The 13,479-nt window shown below is 36.8% G+C and overlaps 1 protein-coding gene across 1 annotated transcript in view; it reads left to right on the top strand.

Annotated features, from left to right (window-relative positions):
• Positions 1-188: 188 nt before the first annotated feature.
• LOC105388919 (long-chain fatty acid transport protein 4) overlaps positions 189-13,479 on the top strand; it is a 21,869-nt gene continuing 8,578 nt past the window's right edge. The window contains exons 1-6 of the mRNA XM_048627195.1: positions 189-683; positions 1,043-1,193; positions 6,468-6,705; positions 7,317-7,569; positions 8,716-8,917; positions 11,700-11,810. Of these exons, the coding sequence (XP_048483152.1) occupies positions 517-683; positions 1,043-1,193; positions 6,468-6,705; positions 7,317-7,569; positions 8,716-8,917; positions 11,700-11,810 (1,122 nt within the window). The 5' untranslated portion in view covers positions 189-516. The remainder of the gene's footprint in view (positions 684-1,042; positions 1,194-6,467; positions 6,706-7,316; positions 7,570-8,715; positions 8,918-11,699; positions 11,811-13,479) is intronic.

The following is a 13,479-nucleotide window of genomic DNA, read 5'->3' as shown; positions in this document are numbered from 1 at the left end:
TAGTTCTCCAACGAGACCACGAAGAGAGTAGTTTTGGAATAAATATTCATGGTATCCCCAAGTATAAATCCTGTGCAAGTTACTATTCTAAGTTCAGACGTAGTTTGTCAATGTCAGCAATGTCATGTAAATGTCCATTGTCAACTGTCATATGGCAATGATGTCAAATCAACTGTCAGGCAACAAAATCGACGTGGTTCTGGTTCTTGTTTTTAGAAAAACTTGGAACATAACGGGAAACAGTAAAATTTAAAGCCAAATACTGTTAAAGATTTAACAGAACTTGTAGCTTGATATTAGAGATTTCTGCTTGTCATTCGACTGGATTGAATTGAGCTGAGGGCTCCGCTTTTCAACACAAAATAGCGATCGGTTCAATACATTTGAAGTGGTGCTTCGAAGCCGCTTTGTGTACAGGTTTTCCGGACAAAGGCTCGGCCGGAGTTGGCAGTGGCACTGACCGTGATCCGGAGGCGGTCGGCAGTGAGCCGCTACTCGTGGCGCAAGACAGTCGCGATGTTGCTAGCGGCAGCTTCGGTCGCCGCGGCCTACTTGGCCACTTCGCTCTACTTCGGAATATTCAACACTTTCCTCGTCTCGCTAACCCTTCTCTTACTCTACGGGATCATATTCCATCCGAGATGGGTTTATGTGGCTGCCAAAACTGCACCCAGAGATATAAGGTGAGAAATCAGAGTGTTATTGTGTGGAGATATTAGTGATGTACTTGTTTGCTACATCTGATTTGAATTTACGTAGTTTAGCCTTAGACGGTGTATTTTAATTACTTGCCAAGAATACCCTGTGTTTCGTACTTTTGCCAATTTTAAAATGTCAATTCATTAAGCTTATTATGAGAAAATAAAACTAGTTTAAAAAGTTAACATTTCACACAATTTCTGTGACCTCATTTAATCACTCAAGTTTAATTTCACATTCAGCATTTACATAATATTAAACAACTAGAGGTACAAAATACCTTAAATGTATTTTTATCAGGGATAGGGAACCCATTTTTCATCACAGTAATTTTACTTTGCAGGGCTGTTGGTTGCTACATAAAGATACTATGGCTGACTCGGCAACTCACAAAGAAGAACTGGACGATGCCGGACATATTTCACGATACTGTGAAGAGACATCCAGACAAACCCTGCTTCCTGTTCCACGATGAAGTTTGGACATTTAAACAGGTGAGATAATAATAATATATATGCTTTACTGCACAGATCTACCACAAAGCCTTATTTATTAGAAAGAAAGAAAGATTTATTATTTACCTTGCATATTTTGTGACGTTTGTAAATCTAATGGTATAGTAAATATATAAGTCATTCATTTAAACTAAGTTTAATCTCAAGATCACACTTTACCTTGATAATCTGCCAAGAGCCAGTTTTTTGCATGTTCTGATTTTTTTGCATATCAAGGTTGTGTATATTATTTTAATCTGTCTTCCATAATAACTTTTCTCATATTCAAACTAAACATTGTAAATGGAGTGAGATAATGCTTGCTACTTGATAAAAAGTGTAAGAATAAGAACAGGTAGAAAAACTGATAAAACTAGGAATGTTACAAATAAATGGTTTACTTGGAAATGTGATGCTTGTAGGCTACATCAATAATAATTAAATAAAGAACAATGGAGTTAATTACTGACCTCATGACTTCATCTGGCTTCATATTGAATATGTTGATTTTTTTAATTTTAAATTTTACTACTTTGTGGTTCAATGGAGCGAGGCTTACAATAAAGCAAGGAAATATTTATATCAAATCAAATGCACTTGAAGAATTATTTATGTTATTATTGTTTGGCTTATATTTAAACCTCCACCAAAAAATATTCAATTCTGCCTCCAATAAATTCTAAATCTCTGCCAAAACGGATAAATCGTCACCAAATCATGTGTTCTATAATATTGCAGAAATGAACCAATTAATTTTTTACTGTATACCACAGTGTTTTTCAACCTTTTTCATGATGCGACCCCCCTGGTATGAAAAAATATTTCGCGACCCCCTTGGCCCTTTCGGTTTTTTATCATGTATGTATGTATGTTACAGTATGTATTCCTTATGACGTATTTATGGTCTCCATGATCACGACTCAAAAGTACATACCTACTTATCGGATTTAAAAATATATTTTACAATAACATACGTCGGATACGTGTGGCCATACGGTACATACGTATGACTAATGCCATTGCGACCCGGAATTTCTATTGAAATTAGCTTTTTCTTTCTGACTTTTATGAGCATTTCAATATCTTGAATATTTTTTTTAAGGGTGAAATTAAAATGAAAAAGATAAAACGCCAGGCTTAACAAAAAAAAAATACTTGTGGTCGTCGTCTTTGAACCAGGCAGGAAGGCCTTCCACGCTATGTTTACCTATTCGTGGTCTCTCCTCGAGAACTCGTTTACCCCAACGGTTATCGGTTCTTCGGCAGATATGACAAGCACACTACTACTTCAGCTTGCATATTTCGACAGCTATGTCGGTAATCTTAATCCTCTGACGGATGAAAACCTCATTTCTGATATGATTTACCAGAAAAACCCCAAGCATAGCTCTCTCCATAGCACGCTGCGCGACTCTAAATCGGTGGACTAGTCCTACCGTCAGTGTCCACGTCTCAGCACCATACGTCATCACTGGATGAAATCGATGGATCGTAGGACGCACTGGTTGAAATCTTTTTTTGTAATATGTGACGAAGTTTCCCGAATGCAGCCCAACCTAGTTAGCATCCAGCTGTCGCCACTTATACATAATTATGCCATGGCCTTTCCAGTCCAACGTCTTAAAGACATCTTCGAATGCATTGGTGAACAGTTTCGGAGATATCACATCCCCCTGTCGCACTCCTCTTTGCAGTTGGGTAGGTCTTGTCTTGTGGCCCTGTACTTGGACAGTTATAGTAGCGGCATTGTACAGACTCCTCAACACCTCGATATAGCGCCAGTCGATTTGAAATCTCTGCAACGCTTTCAAAATTGCCCATTTCTTGATGGAGTTGAAGTTTTCATAGTCCACAAAGGCTAGATACAGAGGCTGATTATAATCTTTGGTCTTCTGTACAATCTGCCTTACCGTGTGGATGTGGTCTACTGTACTAAAAGAGATCCACGATAGCATAATTTAATTAATAAAAAACAAGCTCTATCTTCGCATTTAAGAAAATTTTAAGTAAAAGTATTTTTAAAGTAAGATTACTTAATAAATTAATACTAATTGGGTTTATTGATTTTTTACTAAAGTACTAGTTTTTTACCCTTTTGGCGACCCCCCTACAGAAGCTTCGCGACCCCCCAGGGGGTCGCGACCCACAGGTTGAAAAACACTGGTATACCATAAAACTATATCAACACCATTTAAATTTATTTCAAACCAGATAAGCTATATTGTCGCTAAGTAAATGTAACCAATATTTTATTTAATGAGTATCATTTTATTAACCCTGCTAAGCCAAAAAAAAATATGGTACCCTAAACCAAAGTTACTTGTTAAAATACTTTAAGAATTAAATAGTTAGTAGGTACCTACTATAATTACTCGTATATCTTTATATCTTCAAATGAGGGTGGGGATAGGGATGCGAATTTAGATAAGGACGGGGACGGGGACAGGGACGGGCACCTTGGACAAAGGTACACCTTGGGGACGGGACGGGAACGGCAACATACCTTATTAGGTTTGAAATAAATTTTAATGATGTTCATATAATTTTTAGGTTATGTAAATAGTGCCAACATTTCTACAATATTATAGGAAACATGATTTGGTGATGATTTATCCGTTTTGGTGACGAAAAAGATTATCTATTGTAAACTTGCAATTATTTGGACGCGTGTTTTTTTTATTTTGGAACGTAAATGTTTTTCTTTGGGATTTCGATTTTGGAGTTTGTTTAATTAATTCGGTTTTAATTATTTTTTTTGGTGCAATGTATTAGCGTACAAATATTTTTTTTAGTGATGATTTAAATTGTATCCTTATTGTTTTTGAAATGAGGGTTGAGATGATGATGAAGTTCAATGAACTCGTAAATACAGTTATGATAAGTGATAACTTGATAACAGATTCATAATATTGTGATCTTATCTTTATTGCAAAAATCATGATATGTGTAAAAAGAAAGGATAGTTATTGCCTATTAATCACATTTCATTGTTAACATTTCATTACTATAAGAAAAAGTGTAGTTTTTTTATGAAATTTGGCATACAAATAGGAAGTTGACACTCTAGTCTAGTGTATATCCCAGAATTCCTATGGTGACACCTTTTAAGGTAAAAATCATATTATTTTAAAAATCTATTGTCATGTGTACACTAGACATTATTTCGTCACATGTTTACGGCCTATTGTATTACATCATGAGGCACACTCAAGTTATGCAACTTATGCTACCAGTACATTTAACATGCTAATTATCATTAACATATTATGCTTAGGTACTAAAGTAAGTGCTTGTAGTAAAAAAAGTTAGACGCGAAATTAAGATATTATAAAGGTATCTTTCAAATAAACGAGTTGTAAATTTGTCACAAAGTAAACTCGTCACAGTAAAAATATCCTGAAGCAATTTTTCTTTTACAAATTAATTGTGTGACAAATGTACCTACAATATTATATTCCAACTCAGCATAATATGAAACTAGACCAGTGTTTTTCAACCTTTTTCATGATGCGACCCCCCTGGTATAAAAAAATATTTCGCGACCCCCTTGACCCTTTTGGTTTTTATCTAATACCAATTTATTACGTATTTATGGTATCCATGATTAGGATTCGAAGTACATACCTACTTATCCGATTTAATTACATTCCTAGGACTAATAGCATTGGGACCTGGAATTTATTTTTAAATTATCTTTTCTTTCTAACTTATTTGAGCATTTAAATATCTTGAATAAAAGTCTTTAAGGGTAAATGAAAATGTAAAAGCCAATTCGACAACCTGGTTTTACGATAAAAAAAATATTTGTGGTTGTCGTCTTTGAACCAGACAGGAAGGCCTCCCATGCTGCGTTTTCCTGTTCGTGGTCTCCACTCGAGAACTCGTCTACCCCAACGGTCATGGTCATCGTTTCTTCGGAAGATATGACCAGCCCACTGCCACTTCAGCTTGCATATTTTGTCAGCTATGTCGGTAACCTTAGTCCTCTGACGGATAACCTCTTTTCTGATATGATCCTTCAGAGAAACCCCAAGCATAGCTCTCTCCATAGCATCCTGAGCTACTTTAAATCGGTGGACCAGTCCTACCGTCAGTGTCCACGTCTCTGCACCATACGTCATCACTGGCAGGACGCACTGGTTGAAGACTTTTGTCTTCAGGCTCTGAGGAATAGCCGAGGAGAATATGTGACGATTTTTTCCGAATGCAGCCCAACCCTGATGGATGCGCCTTGCAGCCTCCTTGTCGAAGTTGCTTCTGCCTAGCCGAATAGTCTGCCCGAGGTAGACATATTCTTACACAACTTCGATTGTTGCCTCACCAACGATGACCGGCTTCGGTTTGATATGAGCTTTGTACCTATATGACTTTCGTCTTGTCCAAGTTCATACCGAGGCCTACACGTCGGGAAGGAGCATTTAGGCCACTTAGCATTTAGCTGAGTTCCTGCAGAGATTCTGCCATAATAACGATGTCTTCCGCGAAGCGGAGGTATGATAAATGTACTCGCCATTTATACATATGCCATGTCTGTACAAGTTAAACGTCTTAAAGACATCTTCCAATGCATTGGTGAACAGTTTCAAAGATATCACATCCCCTGTCTCACTCCTTGTTGCATTTGGATAGGTCTTGTGGTCCTGTACTTGGACAGTCATGGTAACGGCATCGCACAGACACCTCGATATAGCGCCAGTCGATTTGGCATCTCTGCAACGATTCCAAAACTGCCCATCTTGATGGAGTCGAAGGCTTTTTCATAGTCCACAAAGGCTAGACAGAGAGGCTGATTATACTCTTTGGTCTTCTGTATAATCTGACTTACTGTGTGGATGTGGTCTATATTGTACTAAAACAGATCCGCGATAGGATATATTAATAAATTAAAAACCATCACATTAACGCGCGTCTTAGGTTTTTTGTTTATAACACATTTCAATGTTTATGATTAATTATCCTTTTGTTAAAGTAAGAAAATTTGAATTAAGAGTAATTTTATAGTAACGGCCTTACATAATAAATAAATATCAATCTTTCTTGTTATTTTACTCAAGTATACTCAGTTTTTTCGTCGTTTGGCGACCCCCCTACAGAAGCTTCGCGACCCCCCAGGGGGTCGCGACCCACAGGTTGAAAAACACTGAACTAGACTATAGGCTACTTTTCACCCAATTAAAAACAACATAGACCAAACATCTAGGTACACAGTATGTTATTCAAATAATAGTTATCCCGTTAGTTAGTGATCTCGACTGACCAAGTATTCAATTCCAGGTGGAAGACTTCAGCTTGCGCGTCACGGCCGTGCTGAAGGCGCAAGGCTACAAGAAGGGTTCAGTCGTGGGCCTCCTAGTCAACAACTCGCCCCAGCTCCCCGCGCTGTGGTTGGGCAACGCTCGGCTCGGTCACGTGACGCCGCTGATTAACACCAATCAGAGGGGCAGCGCGCTAATCCACTCGATCAACGTGGCTAAATGCGATGTCGTCATTTATTCCGACGAGTTTCAGTCAGGTAAGTACCTAATGCGCGCCTCTTTTGATTGTTGTCTGAACTCTGTACCTTGTTTTATAGGGTCAGGTAGATTAGGTTTCGTTAGGCGCCGTGGGTTCTTGTTGATTGTAACACTTATGGCTTGTGTGTTATGTTTAACTGAATTTGACTCTAGTATAGTACCTGATTGAGTTAACAATACCATGCGACTTTTATGAGTAGTTGAATAGTAAACAAATAGTAAAACATAAATATTACGCTTACGCTTCATGGATAAGAATGGAAGAACATAAAGTCTATTCTGTTTAGCTCGAGACGCGTCTTGTTAATTCTTTATCTTTTTTCACACGTTAACAAAAACAACATTTTACTATCTTTACGTTATCTATGAATGTTGTCGTTACAGTTACATGAACTGAGAGATAAATAAAGAATCGGGCCGATTAGACGGCGCTGTGGTTTAATTGTCTGGTTTTCCGAGGTTCCGGGTTCGATTCCCGACCGTGACGGATATTTATTTCTGGGTCTTAGATGAAAGTGTACAATTGGCTTCTGCCAAGTTCTTTAATACGGTAACCTTCATTACGGGTAGAAGCTATGAATACTTTTGTAAAGTATGTATTTTGTTCCAGCAATCCAAGATATAGCAAAAGATCTAAGTCCTTCAGTAAAGCTATTCAAGTTCAGCCACCGTCCGCTGAACCCTGGCTCCAAGGCGGGTGGAGGAGTGGGAGACCAGGTCGAGGACTTCACCAGTCTCCTGGAGAAGACTGCGCCAGCTCCCTGGACCCTCGCCGACGGTGAGGGGTTCCACGGGAAACTGATGTACATTTACACTTCGGGAACCACTGGTTTGCCCAAAGCTGCTGTCATATCTAGCTCTAGGTAAGTTGTGTTTTAGTTGATTTTTTTATTGCTATCGACTTATTTTTAGTTCCGTATTACATTATGGATAGGATAGTTCTTGTTGTTAACGAAATAAATGGGTCAAAAGATCGTGTAATGATATGATTAATATTAGCTAATAACTATCTATAGATAGCTACGTATATCTCTGCGGTTTCATAATCAACCTGTGCACAAAATCCGGCAGCTTAAAATGATTAAATTAATGAGTAAGTACCTATATTATAATGACGTGTACAGGTACTTTAAATGTAAGATTAATGGTTTATTCTGGTTAATTACAAATTTTTGTGCTGAAGTGAAACCTTTTCATAGCTTTTTTTATGTACTTTCTTTGTTAATGAAGATGCTTACAGTAGCAAAATAAAGAATTTACTTACAAAAACTGGAAAACCAGATGCCTTAATAACATGTAATAAAGATAAAAGACATAAAATCATGATGGCTGCAGATTAGGTATAAAGTGAAAGTTCTGTTACCGCTAGAAACACTAATATCATAAAAAAATAAACATCCCTACAGATTTTACACAACAATGTTAGAAGCTACCGTAAGGAGTATGCATGTTATTATCATCTAGCACTTACCGCGCTAGCAACTAGATGCATTAAAGGTAATGACCGGATATTAGCAATAACAGCTGAAGCTACGAACTACGTATTAACGCTAAGCAGTTTCACAATGATAAGAGCCACTTAAAAACACTGTTTATTTACAAACGCGATTTTGCTACTGGTTACTGGTTCATTGTATCACGCACACTTTTGGACATAGACTTCTCCCAGGGAGCGCCGTAGGTCTTCCTCATCCAGCCACCAAAAGTAAATCCGTGCTGATGCAATTTCAAAACAATATGCCCTGCTGAACTCATTGTGCGAGCTTTTAGTGAACACGCGACCAGGCTTCGGACGGTGGAGCTTTAGGTTGCTTATCCACCGGTGATGTGCTATGCTACTTTTCTGTTATATCCACCATATTATATTAATTGGTCCACATAGCAAAGCGCTGTTGGGAACCAAGTTCTTTTACATCAGCGCTGCAAAGCTGCATATTAGCCCACCTGTGGTGGAAAGGCACACCTAACCTACTTATCACTCCCATACCTAACCCAACAACCCTCCCCAGGATGGTATTCATGGCATCCGGCATCCACTACCTTGGCGGGCTCAACTCGTCAGACGTTGTCTACTGCCCGCTGCCTCTGTACCACACGGCTGGCGGAATCATCAGCGTCGGGCAGGCCTTCATATTCGGGTGTACTGTCGCGCTGAAACCCAAGTTCTCGGCTTCTCAGTACTTCCCCGATTGCATCAAGTATAAGGCTACGGTAAGTGGAATGGATGTCTATGGGTTAGTGGTAATAATGTTGGGAGAGGAAAGATTTTAATGTATGAGAGTAGGTTTGTATGTTTGTAACGAATATACTTATTCATAAAATTTATAACCGTTATAATATTGCTCTGGGCTGAAGCTAATTTATAAGGAACTGCTAGGCTGTATAGTAAAGTACTAGTACTATAATAAAGATGTGTACTATACCTTATTTCACGGGGAAAGACATCTGACAGAACCCTTATTACATCCGAATAATGGTAGTTTTTGTTTGTATCAGATGTCTTTCCCCGTGAAATGTAATATAACCCAAATTTTGCAAAAAAAATACGAAGTACACATACGATGATGTTTTGTACTCACCTTACCTTACCTTAGGTTGATAACCTTAAATCAGCTAAAGTAATGGATGTAAATTTTGTGATGTCAAAGGTGACCTTTTTGGCCCTGATTAAAGTCCCCCAAATGCCGTCTTTTGGGCACGACTTACTATAATATTATAGTTGGATACACTATTTTCATTACTTACGTTTTTAGAGTCCTACAACCCTAATTTATTTTTAAATATGTTTAATGATATCGTCTAATCCATACCACCAACCAGTGTGTGTGTGCGTCATTGTCACATAATGTTAGCAAAAAGTTCCACAAAAACCGACACTTAGTTGCTTTTTAGCGCTGTAGTTTTCCAAACTTTGAAGTGGGATTATTAGGACTATATGTAAAGATATAGCTAGACCTAAAGCATTCTTTCAATGTTAGAAATAGAACCTTGAGTCTTTGTAACACGTTGGGTTATTTTTTGCATACGTCTACCTATTTTTTTTTATATAGAAATGATCTTGATCTTGTTAGTGTTCTAGATCTAGCTCTTTGTTTGATGTAAATTGACCTTCACTTATTTGACCGACAAGTTGGTCTGTGACAACTCATGATCATGTGGTCATGATCTGCATCCGTATTCTATTACCAGCACCATCCATTATAGTCGGACATCCGCTTGCTGCTCACAGTGGCTAGGATACAATCGCTAATCTAGATTACCTAGTGAATGATAATAGCTGGATCTACACGCAAGATGGATTGGCTCAGATAGGCAATCATTATAATTGATAGTTCAAATTGCCACTTCTGCTAATCGCATACCCAATAGACTAATCTTAGGAGTGCTAACAATCGCCGGCAGTCGAAAAATTAAAATTAATTATTTTTAAAATGTACTTAGTAAAAATGAAATTAACTTTTAACTAGATTATAGTACGCTTCTACATAATTATACTTTTTGGAATCGTATCTAAACTTTTTTTATTATGATTTTGTCTCATGATTTTTACATAGTAATTAATAGCCTTAATACATAGTAATAATAATGATCTCGTGATTACTTTTCAAAATTCGGTCCTGTAATTAATTACGGAACGTGAATTTTAAGCATCGGTCATACCAAAACGTTCCCAGTAATGAGTTAAACGTATTTATACACTGGCATTGAACTTTGAACGACCTACAAATTAGTAGGTACCTGCTTTACCTTTTAAAGTGTCATTATCCATTGCTTCACCTGTTGTATTATTGTATACTTATCCTACTTACTGAGTTCTTTCGCAAAATGCAATTATAGTAACTAACCAGTAAACTTTGAAATTTTGTGTGACGGGAGAAAAACTGCTTTGCATACAATAAACGATCGATGTCACAAAAACTATTAGTCATCAGTATTTCAATTCTTATCTGCATTATCTAGGAATTAACCTACTATATCTATGAATATGGTGATTAATACAAAATACGGAACCTGTAACGATCGCAGATAATGGACAACATTTCAAAAAACTAAAGCTGCTATAAATCGAAAACCATTTCGAGATTTAGCTCTAAAGGACACAAAAAAAATGTTTTTGTATTTTTTGGATGTATCATTTTCGAGAAAATCATAAAATAGTAAAAAAGTGCTGATGACGTCATGCATCAGGTGCGATGCATTTTGTTGATCAAAGCCTATAGATTTAAAAACAAAGTAACTGTCACTTTCATTTTTGATTGAATTTGACGTTTTAGCGTGACGTTGTTGTTTATTTGGGTCATTTTCATTAATTCTGTTCTGACACTTTCTGACTATTTATTTATTTATTATTAACAGATGACCTCTATATAATATGTCCCAGAGCATGCCACCGCCTACACAGCTGAAGCAATGCTTCTGCTTATTTTTTTACATGATAAGTACCTACTTTCCATCATCAGAAATATCAATGTCATTTGAAAACGACCCATTTGTTGGTTGGCATGTAAACAAAGTTTAAATGTCACTTGTCAGTGTCATTTATGCTTTTTTTCGAGACTCAGGCAATAGACAAAAATAAAAATTAAGCCTTATATGTGACTTCACTTCCGGTTTTAAAATAATAAACTTTAAAGTTAAAAATAACATGCAAAAATTAATGTATATACAAAATAAAAAAATACGGGTCCACTAATTTTCTATAATCTTTCCGAATAGCTAATAAAAATATAGGGTAAAGAAAATGAAATGTTGTCCATTAAATATTATGAAAATGGCGGACGGACTCATACTATCTCACTCTAATCCCAGGCTGTCAATACTCCTTCCTACTCCCACTTATGTAACTGCCGCCATATGCATAATATTTTAATTATCTATATCTACGAACATTTATCTATGAACATGGTTACTAACTAGCAAAAAAGACATACCCTTCTAACATATGTCTATCAGAACTGTCAGTTTCCATTCAACTTTTTCTCTACCATTCCAGGTGGCACACTACATAGGTGAGATGTGTCGGTACGTGCTGGCCACGCCGCCCTCGCCCGCCGACACGCAGCACTCGGTGCGAGTCGTCTACGGAAACGGGATGAGGCCACAGGTCAGTTGCACTTCTCTGTTGTTTATTGTTCCCGAGCGCAGGCGAGATACATATATGTAGGATGTTGTAGATGGTTATTCTACCGTACCGCCCCATTGACATAATTAGCATTCAACGACCATTAGCAGCATTGCTTATTCTTCAAACATCTGTCAGATTTATACAAGTTATATGTTAGATTTGACAGATAATAAGCAAAGCTTAATGTAGATAAGTTATTTAAAATATTTAAGCTATTATATTTTGGTGTACAGTCGAAACATGTAATTGGCATTTTAGTTGTAATTTCTTTAGTGATAGTTTATTTTTAAAATAATGCTGTTTGTTTCGCTAATAAATAAAATAAAAATAAAATAAAAATAAAAGCTGCTTTGGATTGTTGATGGAAGGCTGATAATAATATTGGAGTTTTACCTACCATTAAAACTCTTATTATGTTTCCAGCGACATCTGAAATCCATATTATGAGATAGCATCTCCCTTATAGTCACGCCAGCTTGCAGTTTTTCAAATTTTCGCGCCTAAATTCCAAGCTTCTCATTGGTCTAGCACTCGGGCGGCGTCACTTCTAGCCGTCAAGTTGGTGAATTTTCCGCCATTATATTCCCGAATAATAATAATAATGCAGCGCCAGGTAGCGCTTGCTGGATTTCAGATGTCGCTGGAAACATAATAAGAGTTTTAATGGTAGGTAAAACTCCAATATTATGTGTTCCGTAGCGACATCTGAAATCCATATTATGAGAAATGTCTGTTATCACCTGGCGGCTAGAGATGACGCAATAATGTGAAGTAGGTACCTAGGTACTTTGATCATCAGATATAAAGTTGTGATGGGAATCTAGGTACTAAATATGGAAATACCAATGAAATGGAGGAAACCATATTATATAATAATACAAATTTATTGGAAATAAATTGGCCATGAACCTATAGGACCTAATCACAACAAACTTAGAATAATTATGTACCTATTTAGGCATGTAATATCACATAATAATTCTGTTAACAAAAATCAATTTTCTAAAAATATAATTAGTATCACACAAAATATTCTTATCTCAATCACAATGTAACAAGAACAAGAATAGAATACTAACAATAGAGTATTACACAGATTCAAAATATAATGACAAGGAACGTTTGCCCTCATTAGGTTTATCAACTGGTAGCAATTCTCTTTGATAAAACTTACAAAAAGTTATCTCAGATTGCCAATTGGCTCTAGAAATAATGTCATTTACATGATATTGTTCTATCCAGTTTAAGGAAGAAACAGCTTACCATGTACTTCCTGGTGAAGCACTTATACCGGAATCCTTAAAGCCACATCAGATCTAATCCATCCACCAATAATAGTAGCCGAAGCTGGTTTAACTTCTCTACATGTTAAAAACAATTCAGTGAGCTGTTTCCCCTCTCTCTTAATACTAGACAATTCTAATAAACGTCTAAACCAGAAAATTACATCAATATTATGATCTGCCCCCGATAACAGCTTCCAACCTGACTGTTAAAATGAGTTGGTATCTGTTTTTGAACCAATTGAATTAGGACTATACTATTACCATTGTCAATTAAATGTTCATTGTCACAATGCAGCAAAGTTAAATAATGTACCCTGCGCCCCGAGTATAATAGGAGTAAAACAGCTGTTCTCTTAGTTACT

This window comes from Plutella xylostella, chromosome 4, assembly GCF_932276165.1.
Source record: "Plutella xylostella chromosome 4, ilPluXylo3.1, whole genome shotgun sequence".
Lineage (NCBI taxonomy): Eukaryota > Metazoa > Arthropoda > Insecta > Lepidoptera > Plutellidae > Plutella > Plutella xylostella.
The sequence above is the reverse complement of the archived record's forward strand: the minus strand, read 5'-3'. Positions and strand labels throughout refer to the sequence as shown.